At 37.1% G+C, this 25,103-nt stretch overlaps 4 protein-coding genes across 9 annotated transcripts in view; 2 read left to right on the top strand and 2 right to left on the bottom strand.

Moving 5' to 3' along the window:
• LOC124644864 (amyloid beta A4 precursor protein-binding family B member 1-interacting protein) overlaps positions 1 to 4,462 on the top strand; it is a 65,147-nt gene extending 60,685 nt beyond the window's left edge. For all 3 annotated transcript variants that reach the window (XM_047184492.1, XM_047184493.1, XM_047184491.1), the window contains one exon: positions 44 to 4,462. In XM_047184492.1, coding sequence (XP_047040448.1) covers positions 44 to 1,266 — 1,223 coding nt within the window. In that variant the 3' untranslated portion in view covers positions 1,267 to 4,462. The remainder of the gene's footprint in view (positions 1 to 43) is intronic.
• A 783-nt stretch (positions 4,463 to 5,245) lies between these two features.
• On the top strand, positions 5,246 to 14,302 carry LOC124645190. The gene is made up of 10 exons (XM_047184960.1): positions 5,246 to 5,369; positions 6,424 to 6,604; positions 6,862 to 7,075; positions 7,327 to 7,448; positions 7,845 to 8,023; positions 11,380 to 11,552; positions 11,865 to 11,997; positions 12,627 to 12,791; positions 13,400 to 13,558; positions 14,157 to 14,302. Exons 1-10 carry the CDS (start codon positions 5,246 to 5,248, stop codon positions 14,300 to 14,302), a joined length of 1,596 nt encoding a protein of 531 aa, XP_047040916.1.
• Positions 9,301 to 15,082, bottom strand: LOC124645452. Of its 2 annotated transcripts, XM_047185258.1 has the most exons (4): positions 14,519 to 15,082; positions 11,398 to 11,645; positions 10,134 to 10,581; positions 9,301 to 9,775 (listed from the first exon to the last, which is right to left on the bottom strand). In XM_047185258.1, the coding sequence occupies exons 3-4, from the start codon at positions 10,382 to 10,384 to the stop codon at positions 9,391 to 9,393; spliced, it is 636 nt and encodes a 211-aa protein (XP_047041214.1). In that variant the 5' UTR covers positions 10,385 to 10,581; positions 11,398 to 11,645; positions 14,519 to 15,082; the 3' UTR covers positions 9,301 to 9,390. The 2 variants fall into 2 exon arrangements, with proteins under 2 accessions (XP_047041214.1, XP_047041215.1); XM_047185259.1 differs by lacking the exon at positions 11,398 to 11,645.
• Positions 15,083 to 15,262: 180 nt separating this feature from the next.
• LOC124645493 (eukaryotic translation initiation factor 4 gamma 3-like) overlaps positions 15,263 to 25,103 on the bottom strand; it is a 29,538-nt gene continuing 19,697 nt past the window's right edge. For all 3 annotated transcript variants that reach the window (XM_047185313.1, XM_047185311.1, XM_047185312.1), the window contains 19 exons: positions 24,350 to 24,679; positions 24,131 to 24,264; positions 23,895 to 24,048; positions 23,641 to 23,813; positions 23,364 to 23,567; positions 23,129 to 23,275; positions 22,958 to 23,042; positions 22,266 to 22,488; positions 22,050 to 22,176; positions 21,580 to 21,750; positions 21,293 to 21,452; positions 19,661 to 19,738; positions 19,278 to 19,578; positions 19,000 to 19,186; positions 18,680 to 18,856; positions 18,172 to 18,333; positions 17,796 to 18,027; positions 17,609 to 17,710; positions 15,263 to 17,528 (listed from right to left, as the gene is read on the bottom strand). In XM_047185313.1, the coding sequence (XP_047041269.1) occupies positions 17,449 to 17,528; positions 17,609 to 17,710; positions 17,796 to 18,027; positions 18,172 to 18,333; positions 18,680 to 18,856; positions 19,000 to 19,186; positions 19,278 to 19,578; positions 19,661 to 19,738; positions 21,293 to 21,452; positions 21,580 to 21,750; positions 22,050 to 22,176; positions 22,266 to 22,488; positions 22,958 to 23,042; positions 23,129 to 23,275; positions 23,364 to 23,567; positions 23,641 to 23,813; positions 23,895 to 24,048; positions 24,131 to 24,264; positions 24,350 to 24,679 (3,227 nt within the window). In that variant the 3' untranslated portion in view covers positions 15,263 to 17,448. The remainder of the gene's footprint in view (positions 17,529 to 17,608; positions 17,711 to 17,795; positions 18,028 to 18,171; positions 18,334 to 18,679; positions 18,857 to 18,999; positions 19,187 to 19,277; positions 19,579 to 19,660; positions 19,739 to 21,292; positions 21,453 to 21,579; positions 21,751 to 22,049; positions 22,177 to 22,265; positions 22,489 to 22,957; positions 23,043 to 23,128; positions 23,276 to 23,363; positions 23,568 to 23,640; positions 23,814 to 23,894; positions 24,049 to 24,130; positions 24,265 to 24,349; positions 24,680 to 25,103) is intronic.

Here is a 25,103-nt window from a genome sequence, read left to right as displayed (position 1 = left end):
TCTATAATAATCCAATCTTATGCTCCCATTTCCTCTTCTACAGATACAGCAGACACCACTGTATACAGCAACGCCAGTCGCCTCAGTGCTACAGGCAGCCCCGTCCGCCTCGACCCACCCTCTCCCACCTACGGACACTACGAGAGCATTCCTCGCGACAGCTTGTACCGAAACAGCTCCGATAGTGGATCCGCCTTATATGGGTACACCACAATCTATGATAAAGTGCAGCGACCACCAGTCGTGAGTACCGTGGAAGACTTGCCCCCGCCTCCACCTCCGACTGAAGACATTCCCGATGGGATGTTCAGTTCGACGCTAAGCCTGGACTCGCTGCCGCCGCCGCCGCCTCCGCTCGAGCCTATCGAAGACCTGACCGGGTCTCAGCTGAGCCTGCCCCCGCCCCCACCAGAGCATACCATAGAAGCGCACACGGCTGCCGGGCGCGTGCACGACATCGTGACGCAGCTGACGGCGCAGCAGGTGGAGCAGGCAGCCCGCGCCGGCCAGTCACGCGTCACCACGCGCACTGACCAGAGCCGCACGTTCCCGCGACAACCCTCACTCGACAGCGTCCACTCGGAAGCCTCCCGAACATCGTCTCTTCATTCAGATAAGAGCATTTATGGTCAACAAAACGTCGCGTACGGCGCCTGTCTCGCCGAGTTGCAGACCAAGAAAATCAGTAACGGCAGTCCCTCGATTCAGAAGAAGATAACAGCTGATCCTTCTAAAGAACGAACGGGCTCAATGAAAAAAGTGATTTTCGCTGATGACCTCCCGGTTAATACCGACAGCAAGAAGGCTAAAAAAATTTCTTTCAATTTAAAGGAGCAGCCTCCGTTATCGCCCCGGAAGCCACCGCCACCTAAACGCAATGAAAGCACGAGGTTATCGTCACCAAAGAAATTAGCAGATTCGAATAGCAATCCTCCAAAAGAGTTCCTTAGAGACTTGCAAAGGGTAATGAGAAAAAAATGGCAGGTAGCACAAAAATGTAAATTGGAGCCTGCGACAACGCCGCACGAGGTTTTGGGTTTTAGGGAATATCCTTTGTCAGAGGATTATAAGGAGACGAGTGTGTCGATGTGGGTGCAAGAGCACTACGGCGGGGGAGTGGAGGACCCGTTCTACGAGAACGTGTTCGGGCGCGAGGCGGTGCCGCGCCGCGAGGAGCCCAAGCCCATCAAGAAGCGGCCGCCGCCCGCGCCGCCGCGCCGCAGCGAGTCCACGCACCTCAGCACCGCGCCGCCGCCCGCCGTCTGAGCGACCACATGAACCGGAATTACATATTTATTCATATTCAATCATTATACACTATTAGATTATATGTTAAACCCTTGAACCACTGTAATGAAACCGGTGTCTTATACGTCGCCGAACAAATACGTGTAGCGAATAGAAACTAAATGTTTTCATGTAACTTTAGGCCTTTCTAATAATTATAACTAAGCTCTCTGGAGTTAGGTAATAAATGTTCTTGTATAAAAAAAATTAAAGGCAACTAACTGCATAGGTAGGTACTTTATCCCAAATGTATGTAGAGCGTGTTTTCGTAAAAATGACCAATCTGAAAGTGTTATCATTTGGAACGCAGTTAAAAACAATTTAAAATTATGATAATCAGAATGGGGTGCTATTTTGAAAGGTATGTACTAGGGTGTGTAGGTTGGCATTTTTGCAAGTTCACTTGCAAATTGAGAAAAATTGTAGTAGAATTCATAGTTTAGGCAAGTGTTATAAAAATATATTTAATTGAACGTTAGAAAGAGGCGGGTTATACAAACTAAAGAGTGCAAGGACGCTGATAGATAATATAATTATTGCTGGTGAACTTGCAAAATATATTTATTGCATGAGTTGGAGTTTTGTCAATTTTATATTATGTTCCTAGTTAATTATTATTATAAATGTTTTATTATGAACTCGGGCAGTCTACGTTTAGGATCATTGTATAGTATAATTGCAACATGATATTGGCTAGATGATACGATATTATGTTATTTCAGCCTCACAGAAAATAATGTTTGCAAATGCGAGACCTACCACGACGCACGAAACTCATGCTTATCCGTTGCTGAAAAGGTTGAGTGCATTTTATTTATGTGCACCAGAACAGTAAAAGTAAAAAGATAAGTCATGGTAGGGCTATAAACACTCGTACTATTAAGCTTAACTGTGTTCTTGCTTGCCGTCTCCGTAGATCACACTGAAGTCGTCACTATCCTCTTGTGTGCCATAACTTCTGATTTATTGTTGTGATTGACAAGTGCGATTTCAAAGGCGCGGGCGCTTCCGAAGCAAGCATTGTTCATGAACATTCAAATTCTTTTGAATAAGTATACAAAGAATGAAACGAGTGTTATAAATAGAGATTGAAGGGGGACAGAATGAAAAATATACAGAACTCCAATGTATCTGATCTCACTGTGTCATCAATAAGCGTTATTTTTATGTTTGGGCTGTGATTACGTCGTGTCTGAGCTATTTCCAAGATACGAGCCAATGAGACGACGGCGGCAGGATAATTAATACTTTTTTATTACCAATTTATTAAATGATGCAAACACGTCGGAAACTGTTTTGAATACCTTACGCATTTCCGACATTGTATCATAAACAGCTAATAAATATTATGTAAATTGTTTTATGTATTTTAGCAAAGCACTGCAGCGATGGAAGTCGGTCCTTGTGTAGCTTATAAATTAAGCTTCGAATACCTGACTAGATATAATTACTTATTTAATCTAAAATTACGTACGATTGTTTTTTTTTATCCTAGTTTGTTAATACTGTGGAGTGAAGACAGTGTAATATGGATATTTTATTAGCGTGAAGAGGCCTTATATATATATCGATAACTTAACGATAATTCTATCTAGGTGTAAAGAACCCTGTCATTGAATCATTCGCATTAAAATTAAGAATCTAAATTATAAAACTGAAGCGTCAGCTGTGAAACAAGTTCGACACTAATAAACTACAACAAATAGTGAATTCAGCACATTTCCATTAGGATACTATAGATGTAATACGCATATTTTACTCTGTCTTTGCTCGCAGTACGCGTAGCTATCAACTGCCTTAATTAAATATACTTTTTCATTATATATTCAAATTCTGCATTCCTATAGTTCGAAATTATAATATGACTATATCTAACTGTATTTATTTATAAAAAACAACAACATTTAAGAAATAAAAGTAAGCTTGTCACAAAATAAGCGTTGCACTTGATGGAATGAGGCCCATTTTCACTCATAACATAAAATTCCGTTTTTCGTAAAACAACTGTTTACCTACTTTGAAAATTGAACGTGGAAATTAGTAAACCGTTGTTCTACAAAAATGTTAGTTTGTATTCACGTTGAACTTGGTTTAAAGCTTACTTAGCAATTGTTTATAAAATTTTACAATGTTGTAATGTGAATGCCATGACTGCGTTTGTACAATACATCAGGCATGCTGTCCGTACTACATAAAAATTTAATTTTACATGACACCAGTAAAAGTCCATCCAATGAAATTCGGATTTCAAAGACTGAAAATATGAAATAAAAATCCGATATTGACAATAAGGTTGCGTCCATAATATCCGGATTCGTTAAGTGGTGTCCACAGAAGACACTACTTTCTATAATTATGTGTCTAAGTGGTAAACGAATTATAAATAATTTCTCTAGCTGAGTTTGGCGTTTTTATTCATATTGCAATTGACATGATGACTTCCAACACTATTTAAAACAAGCTCATTAATATTCTGAAAAATCTGCTGTGTCATTAAAATGAAAAGTTATAACTAAGTATCCACAATTTTTGAAAACCTTTGAGGAAGCGAAAAGTTTGAAAATTTCAATGTTGCTCATTGAAATTTCTTGGACACATTTCTTGGACACAATTCATTTTATAATCGTTCTTGCTTTAGATATTTTATATAAATGTAATTTTTATTGTATTGAACTATGTTATGGTAAAATCTACATTTATACGAAATGTCGAGTATTTGTTCTAAAGTATCTGTAATGTTCTGTATTATCATTTTGTAAACTTGCAACATTGTGTGCAATGTGCTATAGTTTGTAATCATAGCTGGATCTATCACGTTATAAAGGCAACTTGTTCTGCATACTCTGATGTGTCGTGAGTCTCAAAATGGGACTTAAAATACCGAAAGTAATCTTAAATAATCATTAACTGTTCATTAATGTTTGTATATAATATCTGATAAAGTAATCTAGATCTAAATTTAAAATTGTTTACAACAAACTAATAGTTAGATACGGGTTGTACTCTCATTATTTCGACGCATACCTACCTGATGATGTATTGAAAAACGGTTTAGTAATCAGTTTTGTGTAACGCATTTATTAGTATTCTTAATTAAATATGTTTAAATTGTACAGAACAAATTAATTATAAACATTAATTCTTTGTATATTTTTTCAAATATAATGAAATTCCAAGAAGCTAGTTTTTTATTGATTTTGTAATAGGTACATAGGTACCTACTTACATAAAATTACTGCCTTGCAGGTAGGCAAAATAGGATCTTTGAAATTGTATGTACTGAATTAATTGTACATACATTGAGGCCAATAGGTACCTACTACCTTTTTGGGTATTATTACCAGTACAAGTATCCTTGATCTTACTACTAGAAAATTAAACCTAAACATATAAAAGAAAGTCGTGTTAGTTACACTACTTGTAACTCAAGAATTGCTGAACCGTTCCAGCTGAAAATAAGAGAGGAGGTAGTTTAGACCCGGGAGTTTTTATCACCATCCTATTACGGTTATGGCTACGGTCAGCACGCATCTCGGGACGCTGGTGAAATCGTGAGCGGAAGCTACAGTTAACTATAAAAAAGGTTTTCGTCATAAATTGAAATAATTTAATAACAGATTGTACGAACTAAGGCCTCCTTCGATAAAGCACAATTTGAATTATTATAGAGAACCAGAACCTACCTATTTATTAATTGACATAATATTATTCGTAACCATGCCTTTAAAAAAACACATAAAAATTCCAAAAATGACGTGACATTATTTGTTTACGAAAAGTGTAATGTTTACTGTTTGATAACTTATTTATTTAACTTTTTCATAGTTGATTTTATCTACGTATTTTCTTCCAATAGTTTTAATGTAAATATTCAGTTCTCTCTATATAGCACTAATGAAGTAAGTGAGTTATATAGCTAGTTATATATTTACTTACTTATCTTGAATTCTCCTTCAGCATGAGCATGGAAGAGAGTGAAGAGTTGGATTCCTTGGTGCAATATAGACGGCCGAGCATGATCACGAAGCTCGAAATAAAGCCGTCCAAACCTACTGTTAAAATCATTAATACAAACACTGAAGGTAATTGTGTTCTACAGCTTTATGTAGAAACTCGCCGATTTCCCGCGGTTTCATCCGCATCCCGTGGGAGCTACTGCTACAGATTACTATAATAGTTACCGCACCGGGATAACATATAGCCTATGTTTCTCGCAGATAATATAGCTTCCTAATGGTGAAAGAATATTTAAAATCGGTCCCGTAGTTTTTGAGTTTATCCATTATTACCAAAAAAACAAACAAAGTTATCCTCTTTATAATAATAGGGTGCTTACATAAAGAAACAGGTTTCCGGTACAGACAAACCTGTACGGGTAGGTACCGATCAGTGCAGGTATAATATTTCAATACAATCCTATTGACTCACTTACCTCCCCACTCAGAGGCATTTAATGGTTACTTAAGCCATTCCTTAGTGAAGGATTTGTATGACATTCCGTCACTAAGGAGTGACTTAAGTAATCATTAAATGCCTCTTAGTGGGGAGGTTATAGAGAAACAGGTAAGTTACAACCTGTTTCTTTATAAGTGAGTGAATAGGATTGTATTGAAATATTATACCTGCACTGATCGGGACCTAACTCGTACAGGTTTGTCTGTGCCGGTAACCTGTTTCTTTATGTAAGCACCCTTAGTATAGATGGAAAATCATCATCTCCCGAGCCTTTTCCGAAGTATGTTGGGGTCGGCTTCCAGTTTTACCGGATGCAGCTGGGTACCAGTGCTTTACAAGGAGCGACTGCCTATCTGACCTCCTTAACCCAGTTACCCAGGCAACCCAATACCCCTTGGTTAGACTGGTGTCAAACTTACTGGCTTCTGACTACCCGTAACGACTGCCAAGGGTGTTCAATAGCAGCCGGGACCTAAATTTTAACATGCTATCCAAAATAAAGCCATTGGTGTCCAAGATATACTTAGAAAGTATGTACATAAGAACTTAGAAGAGTTGCATTGGTACTTGCCTGACCAGGAACTCCTTTCGTCCGTCGAAGAGCGGGTTAATGTCGGTCCTGACCCTGATTTCTTAGTATTCTTACAACTAAAATACAAAATAAATTTTTAACTTATTCAGAGGAATGCAAGTGTATGAAAATTATTGGGCACTTGGAGAGTGTGAAATGGATGGTTCATCCCCGAAAGTATCGGCCCAGCCCCGGTCTGCTCGGTCTCGGTGACTGGACTACAAACCCCTTTATTTGGTTATATCACGTGGAACGATCAGACGGTATTTTGGCTGATGATGACGTACTGCTGTAAGTAAACTGTCCTATTGATTAGTAATCAAAGGGAATACAATTTCCCTTAGTTTGATTTTAGAATTGTCCAGGACAGGGTTCGCCGTTCACTAAAGTACTAAGTAATGTAGGTACATTTGTCAGTCTAGGTAAATGAGGTAAATATACTTATTTGTTATTGACGTACCTAACATTTACACAAACTTAATAGTCTCCATAGAAAAATTCAATCACAAGCCTACTTGAACTTTATGATATAATTTTTACGAACACAGGGCTAAAGCGCCTGAATACCAGGAGATCAATGATGTATCGCGTTACTTCACGGGCGACCAGCACTGCGGGAAGGTGTTGTTCACCTACCAGTACCCCAACCTCAAGATGCCCACGCCTCTCGGGAAGTACTTGTACAGAGCTAACATAGCTCTCAAAGACCAGTCTAATCTCTACAGGAAAGAACTGCAGAATTCCATAGAACTCACTTTGAAGGTCTGAAGTTTATTTGGATATTTAAGTCTTGCTGTTTTCACTCCTGTTCTACCTCTAGTTGTCGACTACTGTTTACGGGGTCTCGGTTTCGATTCCCAGGTCGCCCTGAAATTGCATTGCGGTATTTAGAAACTTTCACAAAGCAGCCCAGTTGACGGCGTTGGCGACTGAGCCCCGGCTCCGAAAGTCATAAAACCGACTGTAATCCTTTCTTTATTATATAGCCTATTTATATTATATATGTGCTACAGAAAATGGTATTGGAACGTGCTCAAATGGATCGACTAATAGTTCCCGATGGCATCATCAAGCTTGATAAACTAGATTATTTCAGAAGAGAAGCATTTTTCCGACTCCTGTGCAATGTAATAAGGTAACATTTGGTAGTTAGGTACTACCTACCTATTAATTACTTTATAAAAATGGAAATAAGTAAATACAGCATTGTTTAAGATCAAGCACAAATATAATTATTGCCTATTACAATTTTTAAGTATATTGAAAGAACCCTACTATTAATGTATATATTTTTTAAGTAGGTATTAGATAGATTCAAGTGAGTATAAAGTTTTAGTCGATAAGTTCTGTTCATTCTTCACTATCAGATGGAATTAGCAGCATAGAGCATTGTACGGGCCGATGACCCATCGATCTAAAATATGGAAATGATAATATGATATGCCCATTAGGCATGTCATCTACTCGAATTAATTTTAAGATGGAAAGCAAGGATGTAAAAGGGATGTAATATATTTTTTTATTAACATAGCTTTCAGGATCGCCTTCAATTAGTGTCTTTTGAGAATATGTGCTGCAGTAGGCTCGAGGGTGTTAACCTGATAAATCACTTGGCTTGCTTTAATGCACATAGTCTAAAATACTTGTTCTTGTGGAGATTTGTATTGCCTAACGAGAACCCTATCCTCGTCAACTACAAATACATCACTGGTTAGTATCATTTTAATTTTGGAATAGTTTTTTTGAAGAGAAAAAGGAAAGCTGAGGGTCAAAAGATTTTTTTCCTCCTGGGACCCAGGTGAAAACAGCTAGTTTTAAATACATTGCTACACACTACACTACACACCTCATTAGTTTAAGGTGATCTTCACACTGCCCCGCATCACGCTGCATCTTGCGTGTCGACGCACCTACGCGCGTTCCTGCGGGAGTGCAGATCTGCATCATCGTGTGGGTTTTTCGCGCACTCACGCGCGTAGGTGCGTTTTGTAGATTCACGCATGGCGGCTCTCATCGAGTTCCATTTTCAAATATAGGCGATTATCACACTGCCCCGCATGATGCAGCGTAGTGCGTGGATGCGTTTTTTTCCGTTGTATGGAAATATCTCCGTTTGTATGGAAAACACGCATAGTCCAACACACTGAAAATGCATCCACGCGCGTTCATGCGGATCACGCACATACATGCGGAGAAACACGCACCCCCGCGCGTAGGTGCGGGGCGAGACGCAAGGTATGGCACACTGAATCCCGCAATGCCGCGCGTGATTTTGAATGGGCGTGACGTGTATATTTGAAAATGGAACTCGCTGTGCGTGAATTTACAAAACGCACCTACGCGCGTGAGTGCGTGAAAAACCCGCACGATGATGCAGATCTGCACTCCCGCAGGAACGCGCGTAGGTGCGTCGACACGCAAGATGCAGCGTGATGCGGGGCAGTGTGAAGATCACCATACACGTCACGCCCATTCAAAATCACGCGCGTCAATGCGGGATTCGGTGTGCCATACCATGCGTTTCGCCCCGCACCTACGCGCGGGGGTGCGTGTTTCTCCGCATGTATGTGCATGATCCGCATGAACGCGCGTGGATGCATTTTCAGTGTGTTGGACTATGCGTGTTTTCCATACAAACGGAAATATTTACAAGCAACGGAAAAAAACGCATCCACGCACTACGCTGCATCATGCGGGGCAGTGTGATAATCGCCTAAAACTGTATATCACTACTAGCTTCCGCCCGCGGCTTCGCTCGCATGGTGGGATGATAAAAAGTCTACGTGTTAATTCAGGGTATCACCTATCTACATAGCAATTTTCAACCAAATCGGTCCTGCCGTTTTTGAGTGAAAGAATAACAAAAGTACATTCTCAAAAACATTCACATTTATACTTAATATTAATAGGAAGTAGGATAGTGAGATGTACCCTACCTTACCCTACCTTGTCCTACCAAAATACCTAGCGCAGCAAAAAAAACACCCTTAACGCTTGTTCAACAAAATTTATTAGAATCAAAATACACATAAATTATATACGAAAACTTACCATTCAAAATCATTACGTAAAACTTATCATTCCGTGGTAGCAGCTTCTTTGGGCGTGGCAGGCGCTGGCTTGGCATGGAATGCATGCGCTTGGGGCATGATGGAGGTGGCTGTGGTGTTGTGGATCTTCTTGTACTGGAAATGAGGCAAGTTCTTCTTGGCTGCGTCGACAGTATCCCGAAGCCGGCTGGGCCCCACGGCTGGCGCCACTCGCCATTCCTCCCGGCATTCCTTAACAAGATCTTGCATATCATTGTCAGCTAAGGGAACAATCATCTCGGTGGATTTCTCCTGATGTCGCTTCAGCTCTAGGTCCACACGAAGCAGCTTCTCTTTACTAGAATTTGTTCGCCAAGGTCTTTTAGGATCTGCACCAGTTACTATCACATTCCTGGCATTGAGCTTTTTGGCCCTGCAATGAAAATAAAAACGACGAATCAGCCGTTTGAAACAAATTGACACAGAAGGGCTTCTTATGTAGTTATGTGCCTATACTCCTAAATATGTATTAATTATAATTTTATGTAAAAACTAGCTTTCGCCCGTGGTTCACCCCCGTCCCGTAGCCGGATGGTGACAAAAACTATCCTAAAACCTTCTCCCGGGTCTAAGTTACCTCCCCTCTAATTTTCAGCCAAATTCAAGGTCAAGCCGTTTTCATGTTATGTCGTGACAACGGAAAGCGGGTTTCATTTATATATATATAAGATTATACAATATCGCACTAAAAAAATTGTAGCACCATAAATACATAATATAAGTATACAAACCGATGACTTGCAATTAATAATTCCCGCAATTTCCTTTCGTTTTCCTCTAGTAATCGTTTGTCAACCCTGTATGGATTTTCACTTAAGTCTTGTTGTACTTCCTCTTGGCGACTTTCTGCTTCGACCTCTCCGCCGAACCTCTGCTGAAATACCTTCACTAAATCAAAGCATCGTTCCGTTAACTTTACTTCAGGCACAGTTATATCTTGCAGGAGTTTGATTATTTTCGATTTTTCCTCATCTGTTGCCATTTCTAAGTTTTACGTCTGTTTATCACCACGGCAACGCACATGTTCTGTCAAAGGCCCGTTGTCTTGGCGACTACTCTATGATTGTCATTGAGATAAATATGTGGTAAATAAACCAATGCGTCTTCATATCAATAATTGTCCTCATATTCAGATTGACGTGTTGTTTACAATCGTATTGAGCTTAATGTACGCTACGCCTGAAAAGTATGAAAGCAATCCGCCGATGTAAATTCCCATCATAGCCAATAATGCTAAACATGGAATCAAAAAGCAAAACAGTTTGATACTCGGACACAAGAGAAATAACGGTGCACAATTGAACATGCTGGTAGCTTTATTTTCACAATATTTAAGTGGAACTTTATAAGTTTCCAATTTTTATATTTAACTTAAGGTTAATTTTGTATAAAATATAAATAAATATTTTTGAAGGCTATTCCAAAAAAAATCTTTTTCTTTGCATAGACACCAACATATTTTTTAACATAAAGTTTTCAAGAATCCAACAAGTCTCTTTTGTATGCTTTCTATCGCATATTGCGGAGCGTCGACTTTCTTCCGAACTAGAATTATGTACCATCAAGAATTCATATTAATTACATAATTATAACTAAAGAAACCATCCGGGTAGCATATAGGTCGGCTTTACCTTTTGATCCGACAGTTAACTTATTAAATTAAAAACCGGTAAAAACCACCAAAAGTTATGGCTACTTAGCACCTGCGATGCGAAAGAGTAACAAACATAATATGTACCCAGATACAGACGCACATACTTACGCATTTATCTTATTAGTAAGGCTAAGTCGTCGACTTAAGATCACAACACACATAAACAGCACGGCACTGCGCAGCTGTTGTTAGGTAGCTGTAAGCTCGCTGGTTTTACTTGAGATCGGATTTAAGAGACAAACGGGTTGGAGCTTTGGCGTGCCGTGATGTTCATGTGTGCCATGGCCTTAACTATATAATAACAAAATAAAACAACATTTTAGGCAGCGGTCAATACATACCCAGACCGAATAGCAGATACACTTTCCTTCGAAGTCTCGGAGAGTTACGGAACCTTCGATATCTTGCACTGGAGTATGCTCATATCGCCGATGGAACGGGAGAGGCGCTGCTGTATTTGTTGCCAGTGATAAAGAGGCCTCATTTTCGATTACAGGTGAGGGTTTGCCTAGTAAGTACACTTGTTCTCACACACTCTTCCTTTTTTGTACTTACTCGGTTAGAACGAGTAGTCCACGCCAAGTTGAACCTGCAATTAAGTTAATAAAAAAAATAGCGCAATATAAATGCGATATTACCTTTGTATATTGATTTAGGAACTTCGCGAGTAGTGCGAAGGGCGCTTATAGGTTCAAACCTAATATCATAAGTACCTACCTATAATTTGCATACAAGTCATGCAACCTACTTGCATAGTAGAAATGTTTAATTAGAGTAACGTGTGCCCAAGATCTGGTGTTTTGTTCAGTTAATATGCAGAGAAGACCAGATACCTGGTCGCACGGATGGCTCTCTTGGAGTGGGAGGTTACGATATACCTGACACCGCCTGGCGACGGGTGGCTATTGCCTGTCCCGATATCTACCTACTTTTTGCATTCTGTAAGTATCGTATTTTTTTAAGGTTCCGTAGTCAACTAGGAACACTAACAGTTTCGTCATGTCTGTCCGTCCGCCCTGATAATCTCAGAGTCTGTTAATCGATAATCTCAGGGTTATGGAAGTCCTGACTTAGAAGTCTTCAAAGAACAATGTCAGGTTTCGGCCCACCCAATCAACTTTTAAAACTAAATTCTCACGGACACAAAGTTCTTTACTACAACAATTTAAATATAAAATACTAACTTCTTATATAATATTTAATTGTTATCTAGAACTTTTCCAAAAAAAAAATATCATTTTAATAAGTAATTATTTTGTTTATCGAGTTCAGGTTTTTCGTTTTAATAATTTGATTTTGAGAAGTTCAATGCAAAAGTGGAAAACATAGAAAAGCTTCTGACATTAAACTACACAAAAAACTGTAAGAATTTTCACTGTACATGAAATATTTTTATTGAGCCTAAGTTACTATGGACGTCTGACATTGTTCTTTGACAGTTAGCCCGCTTACGATAAAAAAAAATTTTAGGTAGGTATGCGGACAAGTCGCGGGCGACTGCTAGTTGATTTATAATATGTAGGTACCTAATTACGATATAATATTAGCTATCTTTTGTTTTTAAAAACAGTTCGTATCCGTGACTACGATAACGTGAGGCGTTTTCTAACACCAAGCATACCCTTACGTGAAGTCCATTTGCAATACGGCATCGACTTGAAAATGCAGCAGCGACAAGATTCGGACCTCAGCTGCTTCATCCGGCATTTAGCATACCGCTACGCTAATACCTTAAGTAAGTCATCTGCCTAGTCTTTTCCCAACTTCTATCTTGGGGTCAGCTTTCAATGGATCATCAGACCTCAACCCAGTTACCCGGACAAACCGTTACCTCTATGATGAGACTGTTTGTCAGACTTTCTGGCATTTAATTAAAAGTAAAGACTGCTAAAGATGTTCAAATGAATGCTTTTATTGGAGGGCGGAGGGAAGTCATCTTCTTTGCAAGTCGATGGTAAACCGACTTATATTTTAGTTGCCCAGGGATTCGCCACATTCACGGCTTGTTCAGTGGCAGCACGTAAGTGTGAGCATCAGCATCACAGAAAAGTTCATGTATGGTTCTCAGAGATATCTCGTCTGATGACCTGTGTCAAAAGTGCAGCAGCAACAGGTGGAATCCTCGGCTTAATAAGCGTATTTCCTCAGAAACACTGAGGCAATCAAGAGCACAGCACAGCATTTATGACACCCCGTAGGTATATTTATTTTTGCGAGGACTGAAGACATCCGTCGAACTATGGCGGTTCCAGAGTACCTCAGTAGCAGTAGCATTTGCGAAAAGTAGGAGGTTATTTGTACGTTACTCACCAGTTATTCAAAACTTTACGCTTCATATTGCAGTTACGTTGAGCATTCACCAGTGGAGATTTGCAAATTTCCCGTTACACCATATCTTACAGTTAATGCCTAACTTGGTGCGCCTCTTCTATGTCGGCACAGTTGAAGATAAAGGTGATCTCACTAGACTATTGAAGCTGATTTCGTATGGCGTTTGCAAAGGTTAGTACCTATTTTTAAACAAAAAATATTTTTTGTATAATCCTACTAATATTATAAACGCGAAAGTTTGTATGTATGGATGTTTGTTACTCTTTCACGCAAAAACTACTGAATGGATTTTAACCTTTTCACCGCCACGCCATATCGGTATTCCTATGCCCTGTACGCCAAGCCCGAAAATCTTAATTAAATATCTACTAAAAAATACATAAAAGTAATGATTTAATAGGTTTATTTTGTATTTTTCTGCGACCTGTTTTTTGTCGAGTACCTATAGCCGTCGTTGGCGCACAGGGCACGCTTGCTCATGTCGGCTATAGCCGACATTGGCGTTCAAAAGGTTAATGAAACTTTACAATAATATAGCTTATACATCAGAATAACACATAGGCTACAATTTGTAAACATATTGTTCGAAATACTAAACCTGCGCAGACGAAGTCGCGGGCACCAGCTAGTATTTTGATATGTATGTGTTAGCAACTAGGAAAGTATTATAGCTACCTACATATCTACTAACTGTTGGCCCATACATTATAACAACTTCTTTGTTTGCCTACTGTGGGAAACATGTCTTAAAAAAAAACTATTCTTTCAGATTTAAAACAGATCAAAATTCAAATACAAGATGATGAAAACAGAGCATCTTATTGGAAAGATGCTGTAGAATCTCTCACGGAACAGTTTGCAGACGTCATGCAGTTATTGGAAATCAAATTCTGTTTAAGCGTTTATAAAAGTTAAAACTAAGGCATCGCTCTCAACCAAACAGCCGTATCTATCGGCAACTATTTGGACCTACGTACGGTAGTAATATTTATTCAATTTTTTTAATTTGTTTTTAAAGAATACCTATAATTTTATTTTTAATACATATTTACCTGATGTTATGACTTCTTATTCCTTGGTATTCTGTGGTAAAGAAAGTATTTCCCGATAGATATAAAAATTAATACTTACACACACTTTCCATGTCAACTCCTGTAACCCGAAACCAGACGAATGTACAGATTTAGGATCCCACTACTGTTTGACAGGTATTTAAGCAGGTACATACATTTAAATTCTTAAAATCGACATTAGCTGTCGAAATTCTGATTTTCCCTTTTGTTTACTAGCCTGGCTAAGTTTGATTTGTGAATTAAAATGTAAATAGGCGTGCAATCATTTAGATAAGAATCCACAAAACATTCGCAGGCATTTCTTTACTGTAAGTTTAATTGTAAGTGCAAATAGAGTACTAAGTTACTTAAATGTTACGGAAGCAAGTTACAGGTTTAGTGTAAAGGCAAATCAAGTTTATTGCCATCTAGCATTGTGTTCTAGAGACGATTTGTTACTGTATTTTGGTTTTATTCATATAGACACGTTGAATGTGGCGCGTTTCAGTTCCAATACACAATACACCTAAAACCTGTCTGCAACTTGAGTGTAAGTTTAACCTCTTTTGACTACTGATACCTGAAACTATTGATATAGAATCACTAGGCTACCTTCAGATGACAAGTGCACAACGCGCGTTTACAACTACATACATTTTAAAACGCCTAACGCGCGTTAGCATTTGTACAGCCTGAATAGCCTTAGTTTCAAAAATAGGTATTCTAATACAAAACACTGGTAAAGTCACTTAGTATAGATGTTTAGGAATACGCTTATAATATAATGGGATTTTACATATTTTAACTACAAATGAAAACCACGTTTATTTACAAAAATCTCAAACAAGAGATTTATTTTATATTTTTTTATAAAATTTAATAATAAATAACGTGTTCTGTTACTAAATTTCTTGTTGAATATACATTTCAATGGAATATAAAAGTACTATGTTTTTCTATTCTTTATATTTATGAAGGCTGGGAATTTTCATTATTGCTTTAAATATTAGTTTTACATAGTGGTGTTCAATATTAGGAATATTCAGTAAAAATTAGCTTTTTTCAAAAAGTTTATTTACATAACATACATAGTAACTGACAAGAGTAGCTATAAGTAATAAAAACTCAGCAGCGGAGACAGTGAAGTGAACTTAACAAGCAAAGGTCGGAGTGCGGAGCGTGCAACCGACGCGAAAGCGAAATGCAAGCGCCCGCGCCGGCACTACGGTCACGCATCTCGGGCCCAACCAACTGATTTCACTAAAGATTTGAGACAGGAATCACTGCTTACTGAGTCACAGCTAACTATTAATTAAAACTAAATAAAAATATCTATTAAATCAAAGTTACATGATAAACGTATGAAAGTATTAACTTGGGTTTTTGATAAGTCGTGAAATTAAACTTACAAAAATATCTATTAGATCTTTGATAAAATAATTTTTAACTCGGGACTTTAGATAAAAACATAAAATTTTAACTAACTGAATTATGAAAAAGGAAACTAAAATAAATGAATTAAAAAGAAGCGAAATCACGAATAAAACTTTTGTCGAAGTTTGAATGAAGCAATTGCATACGTATTTTTACTTTTTAACGTACTTAATAAGTTCTCAATGAACTTACAAGCCAATAACAGTAAACTGTGTAAATATAGATCAATCATTCTATTTTCGTAATTAATTAAGTATCATAGTTATCAACGATTCTCCTTGAGTTTGAATTGGCGTTGTGTTGTCAACAGATTGCACAATCTGTTTGCAGACGAGGATTTCAGTACAGACTGACCATAACTCCAAGCGCCATAAAACGATATTCACAAAAATAAAGTTTATGTTTAACAGGACATCAACAATCAGACGCTTTAGAATCCCCATATGAAAAATCCGCTACTGCCTACAACACATCACGCCAAAATTTGCTATTTTATTAACTATAGTAATAGTAATCATATATGTTTTAAGTAAATAATTAGATCCATATATTAACTATTAGTTCCATGACAGGTAACAGTTAACTTATAAACAGGAGTACACATCTCTCTAAACAGTGACTTCTCTATACTCCATATGAGTAGGCGCTTACCTGAAGATAAACAATCTTGATATGAATAAAACTCATGTTTAAAATAAAATGTTGTTAAAAGTGCCTACTCAAATGAAGCACACTAAGATAAAGCCAAAGACAGCTTCCAAAACTCAACCAATTTAGTAAATGAGAATAAACAGTTAATTTGACTATCGCAAGACATCATACGCAAAGGTAATCTAATCAGGAGCTCAACTAGAAGAAAAACTTTGGAAACTGTTGATTGTGCCAGAGATAAGTTACTCTATTTCTCTGCTGACAAGATTGACTGTTAAAATAATACAATTCAAAAAATTAAATAATCATCGAGTAGGATAAAACCTTTGCCATTTCATACAATCTTATTAATTCACGTATAAGTATACTCTCTAGAATTATTATTAAAAACAGTAAAAACTTTGAAATAAAGAAATATATTAAAACGTTATCGTGAATCTTGAGAACAGAGAATAATGCACTTGCGGTAATTATCTGTTTTAACAAGTCCATATAAAAATCATCAGATTTTTTGCGTATTCGTTACAAAAGTGTTTGAAACAACATTAATTCAGTATAGAAAAAACTATGAAACCGTAAAATAATGATTATATTGTACCCCGGAAATAACACCATGCACGTCGTATTCAACTTGATGTATTCCATAATTTGTTTAGGTACGAGCATGAAAATTTTGAAGCAAATTTAAATTCCTTGATAAATAACTATCGCATAAAAAATATTATACAACTTTTTCTAGCTTGTTAACTTTTAAAAGCATAATCATAATAATATAATCTATGAGTTCCCTTTAGGATGATTCTAATATATAAAAATATAGAAGACATTGAATGCAGATGTTGCCTCGGGCGTGGCTGCGATCAGCACGGGCGCGATGACCGGCGCGAAGAGCGGCGGCAGCGGGCCCGCGTGCCGCGGCGCGCGTCAGTCCTCGCTGCACGAGTCCTCGTTGTCCGCCTCCTTGATGTTCGTGAAGAACGAGGTCAACGCCTTCATCATCACGCCTGCGACAACACAAACCACATTAACACCTCTATAACTCACTACTTACAACCACGTACGGAGCATATAACAAAATAAATACCTTTTCCTTCTGGCTCCTTTTCAGATTCCTCCCATGCGATAAACCCATCTAATGAAATAATATATTGGTCATGGAGATATTGGAATATCTCTAATGTTAAGCCTGAAACAAATAAAAAATATGATTACAATATTGTATTGCCTCAGTTCAGTTAGAGAGAAAGAAATATAATTATTTTAACAAATACCTTGTGGGTGTTCTAGCCTATGTATAAGCTGTTGTATGCCGAACAAGCAACTTGCTTCTCTCGACTGTTTTGTCTCGCCGAAGTCGTGTATAAGACTCGCATATTTATTCATGCGATCTTGGTTAAAGTGTGGCACATCGCGTCCCTCAGGACCGAAAAGAACATGTTCGCAAATTGCCTGAATCAGTGCTCGCATAAACCAATCCTCATTTGCAGTATTGCCAAACTTATCCTACAAAAACACATTAAACATTCAACATTAAAAATATTAAAATAGCATCTATTATTACAGTAACTTATTTGTATACAGAATTTGGTAAAGATAACATTTTTAATTTTAGGACTAATTTGATTTAGATTCAGAAGGATGTGTTACCTTAATCCATCCCTTTATACATTCACAACCCTCATCAGCATTCATTAATTGAATTAGCTTGCTTTGAGTTTGGACTGGCGTCAGGATTTTCTTCGTTTCTTCGCTAACCTTGGAATCTCCTTCCAAAAATTCGAACTTATTATCTTCTAACCACGTCGTGACCTGCAGTTAACCAGATAAATTATTATAACAAACTATGCTAATATTATAGAGAGGAAAAAAAAAAAATTATTTGTTTGTACTGGTCCGTTTTGGATCTTTCACTGTTGGAAAACGACACTCTTCCCGAGTAACAAGCTATATTTATCCTGGTACAGGCAGTGGTTCCCATGGGGCTGAAGTGAAACCGTGGGGAATCGGCTAGTAACAAATATTAGAAGTTACTTTTAGAACTATTTAGTTTCTACAAAAAAACTGTTTTCACCCCTGTGTTATTTTGTATGTTTAAATGTTTTATGTGCCCAGTAGGGTGAACCACTTATAAGAAAAAATATTTGAAGACGCTTACGAGTTTTTCATCCATCCATTGCTTAATCTGAATACCAGACTCTTGCCATTTGCTTCTAACAAAGGAAGGTCCCATACTTTCTTTCAGGTCTCTAATCACCGCTTTCAAAAATAGATGCCCATGGTGCGCTGAAATTATGCTTTCAGAGACCTTCAATAGCTGTACAAAGGTGATATGCTGCAAATGAATAATGTTATTAAAATCACCGAATGTTATGATTTCATTGTACGTAAAGTGCATAAAAAGGTTTAGTTAAGTGAAGAGACTTGTTTATCGTCTCTGCTTGAACCAATATTCAACAAGATAGATTTATAATTTACCTTTTTTTCGATTTGTGGTGCAATAATTTTTCCTAAATTATCATATAACATAGGAATATCAATGTACAGATCCGGCGCAAATTCTAGCATTTCCTTCATGCCTGAAATAAAATTCTCAGGAGAGATGATATTTGATGTCACTAAATTGAGCAATGCCTTTGAAATAAGTCCAATTGCCTTGGCTGGCCTAAAACAAACAAAAAAGGAATATAGATTGTCATACAGATAAACTATAATAGCAAATACATTTTACTTATACTACTGTGGTCTTTGCTTACTTTTCTACAGCAATATTGAGTATTTCATTAACCACAGCAGCGTGGTACTGGGCTGTGAATAGCTGCTTCACATCTGCTACCATTTCAACATCATCCGAGTTGATGATGCAGAGGTCTATCAAGGACTTGATTGACTTCTTCTTAGCTTCAGGGAGGGGCTCTTGTGGCACGGGCGCGGGCGCAGGCGCGGGTGCTTCGTTAGCAACTGGCGGCGTAGTAGGTGCTGCACTCGTACTTCGCGTGCCGGAGTTAGACCGCGCCACGCCTACCGACCCAGACCGGCTACTGCTTCCACTTGCATCTGTTCAAATCGATCAGTTAATCGCATGTCCTATCGGTGCTAACATGCAAAAATTGAATTAAATATTAATTTGGGAACTTACTAAAGTCGCCTCTGGAATTGAATGTAGACCTTTCAATCGATGCTCCTTTGGAATAATTAGGTGTCATGTCTCTGTTAGCTGAAAGCAACAAAAATCAATTTTTTGAAAAAATATTTTTGGTATGATAACCAAAATCATGAATTGTTTTATAAGAAACTAGCTGCATCTTGCAGCAAAATTATTCTTATGGGTAAATAACAATGAAATTATCCCAAAGCAATAGTAGGCCAATATTCATGAGAAGCAAAAGGAAAATTAATGTTCAGCAAAAGTAGGCTCAAAGTGTCTAGTTTTCAAACTGCATAATATTTTCTAAAATGTTTAGTTCTGGAATAACTATAAAAAAAAAAGTAAAGGATGACACAGAAATTTGTTAATTTCAAAAATGAGCTTATTTTTGCTAAAGGGATATTTTAATGCCTTTCGGAACAATATTTGACCAGTAGAAAGGCTAACAATAAAATACCAAAACTTTTAACATTGCCACTAATCTCAGCATAGACCATTTAGTACATGTGAGAATTCTAATAAATGTGCAGTCTTTTCAAAAATGTTTTGACGTTACAAAAAGGAATTAGTCGATTTTTTAAAAAGATTTCACTGTTTTTTTATAGCTTTTAATTTTTTAAATATCATCGAATTAATAAACGCCGACAAATTTTCTACCAGGAATTAATAAAAGTACAGGATTTAATACTTTTCTGAGCAATTCTCACACGCCACTCTAACCCTTTAGACTCTAGTAATATATTCCAGTCACTAAGAACCTATACAGACATAAGTCCTTAAAACCAAGTTTCTATTAAGTGGCCGTATTTTTTGAAAAAGAATATATGACAAGCTTTATATGAGCCAACATTTGCAGCATTTCGACATTCATAATCGGAGTCAATGATTGACTCAGCTGGATAGAAGTATCCAATAGATGTCCTTATAATGCCAGGTAGGTTTCTCCATTAATTACAATGGGTCAAAAGTCTAACTAGGTACCAACCTACATGATACTGCACCATAATTGGAACATACCTACAGTTTTTATGTGTAAACTGTTTGCTTCAAAGAATATGAGTGTATGTTAAAAAGTTAACATTAGGATTTGTTACGCATTGTCATCTATTTGATCTATCATCTCAAATATCTCTATGCATAGCTAATACATATCTATCATATTTATTTTCGTAAAGAAGGAAATCTATTGGCTGACATCAGTCAATGCACAATTAAACCTGCACGATAGCAACTGGATTATTGCAATATAATTCCATAAATGATACTGCATGCGTCAGTCAAAGAAAGTAATACTCTCAAGGCCATGAGTGAAACCGCGGAATCCAGCTTGTTTTGTAACTAATTTAATATCTCTATTGACATCAGATAAAACAGTATATATTTAAAATATTCGTTCCAAGACTTCAACGAACATTAAAAAAAATAGAATTGGTAAAATTGTTGCAGGCGTTTTTGAGCTAAGGGGCGCTTAATGCGATTCCTTTTTATATTGTAGAAGCTTTGACATTGAAGGTTAAATAAAGCTACATTAATGAAATTGCTCAAAAATATAGGACTGTGCACTATGAATATTAATGGACAATAGACAAACAACCTCTATAAGATACATTTTGTGTGACTTACCTCTAAGTGAAGTGGGATCAGTTTGTACATTCTCGAGGACACTGTACATGTTTTTGCTGATACTGATCATGGAATTACTACTCGCCTGTGCAGTATTCTTTGTACCTGAACCATGGTTCCATGCCGAATTATGTGGAGCCAATTTTATATTATTCAGATTCTGAAATCAAAGAAATTTATGGTTAACAATGATAATTTATATATTCGTTTTCAAACTTTTGAATGTTTTTTTACATTCCACAAATTTTTGAAGAGAATAAACTCGTTATAAAGAAAGCCAGACATACCTTTTGTGTAACAGCCTTAAGTTTTAGTGTGTCCACAGGGTAGTTCGCCCTGGAAGACTTCCATGTATTGTCGATAAAGGCGGTATTAGGATTCTGCCTCCGGCTATCGCCACGTTTGCCCCGGCCGCCTTCATCACGACGGAATCCACCCATGGGATTGGCATTCATTAACTAAAAAAATTAAAGTACTTTATTTAAACCACACAGTGGAGAAGTGTAAAAACAATTTGTACTTATTGTATCGTTTAATATCATAAATACAAAAACCGGCCAAGTGCGAGTCGGACTTGCGCACGTAGGGTTCCGTACCATTATTTATAAAACGGACAAAAAAACTCACGTTTGTTGTATGGTAACACGGTTCATGAGATACAGCCTGGTGACGGACGGACGGACAGAGGAGCGAAAAAAATAGGGTTCCGTTTTACCCTTTGGGTATGGAACCCCAAAAATTACTTCATTTAAATTACCTCTATGTGACGCTGCTGTTGTTCAGCTTCTTTTTGAATTTGATCCATCATTTTAGGTTGTGAATCAATAACAGTCTTAGCCACCCATTTACGTTTCCTGAGTTCAATGACATCTTGAAGCATAAACCTATTTGAAAAAACAAAATTATTATAGCATAGATCTGCATATGTATCTGAAAAGCAAAATTGATACAACAAGAAGGAAAGAAAACTAACCTAACACGGCTACTTATTTTATTAGACTTGCGATCTACAATGTCCTGCATTTTCTTGAAAATGTTATCAAGTTGACCATTTACTTCATTCTCAACTTGTTCACCGATCGTTGTCAGCAATTTGCACAGGCATTCAAGCTTCTCCTCTTCCACTTTATCAATCAAATACTTCATACAGTAATCCATAATTTTGGATGTTAACATTTTCAATTTATACAGCTCACCTGTAACAATCATGAATAGCAATTTAATTTCATAATAAATACAAACGTAATTTTGTGCTTTCATTTTCTAAAAGAAATAATAAGTAGGCACAATAAAAATCGCTAGTCAAAACACAAATATTTACATCGCATTGGCTAAATACTGTAAGTGAAGAAACTGGCAATGCACATATAGCTTGGCTTAATTTTATAGGTAAGTGAACCAGAAAAGTCTCCAATTGAGAAGAAAATTATGCAAAATCATTATTTATACAAATTCGCAGCTATCCAGTAGGCACACAGGCAAAAAAATCAATGCTTTCGCTACTTCGCTAATGCAGGTGGGTAACTCATTAAGCATTCTGATTTAAACTCAAGATAGTACACAACATAGGATTTGTATAAATTCAGAAAAAAATACAATCATTCATAGATAAAGAAACATAATTTATAAGAATATAGTATAGTAATATGAAGAAGGTGAACTTACCAATGAATCTGACATTTCCCACAGACCTCATTCTTACTCGCCTATTCTCTTCATCAATCATCAGCGTAAGTTCCTTCTTCTTGACCTGCAATATGTGTAAATATTGTTATTATGTCCATACATTGCAAAACAATTTGTAATTATTATGTAGTATTAGCTATCTTGACTCACAGGGTCTGTGCAAGCTGCTAATTCACTTTCTAATTTCAATATCTGCTCATCCACTTTGTGGGTCTCAAATTGGTTCTGACATTTATTGATAATGAGAGCTCGGAAATTAACACACTTGTCAGGTGACGTTGGGTTGTCAGCTGGGACCTGTAAAACAATTTCAATATGAATACATGTCCTGATTACCATCACATTCACAGAGACAGTTGTCTAATAATAGCACAGCTTCCTATACCTTCAGTACAGACAACTTGTTACACATAGCAGCATAAGCTTCAGAAAAGTTGGGCTCATCAATGGCTTTCTCAAATACTAAATCAATAACGCCTTCCAAGCGCTTTTGATTATTAATTTCTAATGTTTTAACTCTCTCCAGAAGGGTGTCAAACTTTTGTGGAGTCAACTTGTTCAATATGCCCCTGAACTTCTTGTAGAGTTCCTGTAAAAAAAATCATGGACATTAGAATACGAAAAGAGTAAATTCTTTTGCATCTTAAAGGTATAAAGCTTGCCTGTGTCCTGGCTTCTTCTTCATTCACAGTATCTTTGCGGAATCTTGTAGGTTTCCATGCAGAGTCAACTTCGTTTAACTTGACTTCCTCCCTCAATGACAAAGAAACGTGAATAACCGGTTTATGAGCGCTGTTGACACTTGGACTTGGAGCCAACTTGACGCTCCCCTTGCCTAAATAATAAAACAAACAAATTATATGATTTTGGAGGTAATATTACAATTATCATTTAAATATAGAAAGCAGACTATTACCAGTTGGTGCAGCATTTCTTGAATCTTTCTTAGCATCACGAGATGTGTTATTCCTGGATCCCATGCCCGCGGGTTTGGCAAATGGAGGAAATAGAGAGTCATTCATGGGTCTTGAAATAGGCGTGAATGGTTGCGGTTCCTGCATTGGCGTGGTCTATAAAAGAAGTAAGACAACACATTAAAATATGTACGCATGCTAATATTAAAACCATCATTAAACAGAATCGTGTAGTTACCCTTATGACATTGCAGTGTTCCAAAACAGAAACATTAACAGGCTTGTTCTTTGAAAGTGGATCATCCTTTATTTGCTTGAGCAAATCAATATCATAGTACTTTTTGCCAGCAGTATTGAGCGGAGACCATTGATCTGAGAAACATAGTTAATGTTAGTTACACCTGTTAAGTAGGTAATGGATTAGAGATAATTGTACTCTATGCATAAGTTGACAAACCTTCACTGTACTTGTATTTAGGCACAAAGACTGCTGGGGCTGCTTGTGCCTCAATCTTTGAAGTATCTTCGGGTGCAGGCTTAGGTGCAGCCATTTCATCAGCAGGCTGGGTTTTATCATTTTCTACATTAACTACTTTATCAGTCTCATTTTTACCGTTTTCATATGACTCGGCTTCTTTAATATTTGGCTCATTATTAGCCATTTTGTTTGTAGATTTTTTATTAGAATTCTTAATATTCGTTAAAACTTTTTCATTTTTATTGATGTCTTCTTTAACAGTCTCAGTTTTAGTAATTTCAGTATTATTTCCATTGGCAGTATCAGGATCTAAGAGAGAAAACAATAAGGATTAAGGATATAGCCTGAGTAATTTTAGTATTCAATTACTGATAGACGCAGGGAATGAATTTTATAGTGTTTCATTATTAGCCTATAATGGCCTTACTACAAAAACTTAAACACCTGACTTACACTTGTCTAAAAAAATTGTGGCTGCAAAATGAACCATATGTCAATGTCATAATTTGACATTTTTTTAGACAAGGCATAAACTGACGTTTAAAAGTTTTTGTGGTAAGACGGTAGGGGCCTTACTACAAAAACTTTAAACACTGTTTTACACTTGTCTAATAAAATTTTGGCTGCAAAATGAACCATATGTCAACGTCATAATTTGACATTTTTTTAGACAAGGCATAAACTGACGTTTAAAAGTTTTTGTGGTAAGACGGTAAATGTTTAACCCAGAATT

The sequence above is a fragment of the Helicoverpa zea genome, chromosome 31 (assembly GCF_022581195.2).
Source record: "Helicoverpa zea isolate HzStark_Cry1AcR chromosome 31, ilHelZeax1.1, whole genome shotgun sequence".
Lineage (NCBI taxonomy): Eukaryota > Metazoa > Arthropoda > Insecta > Lepidoptera > Noctuidae > Helicoverpa > Helicoverpa zea.
The sequence above is the reverse complement of the archived record's forward strand: the minus strand, read 5'-3'. Positions and strand labels throughout refer to the sequence as shown.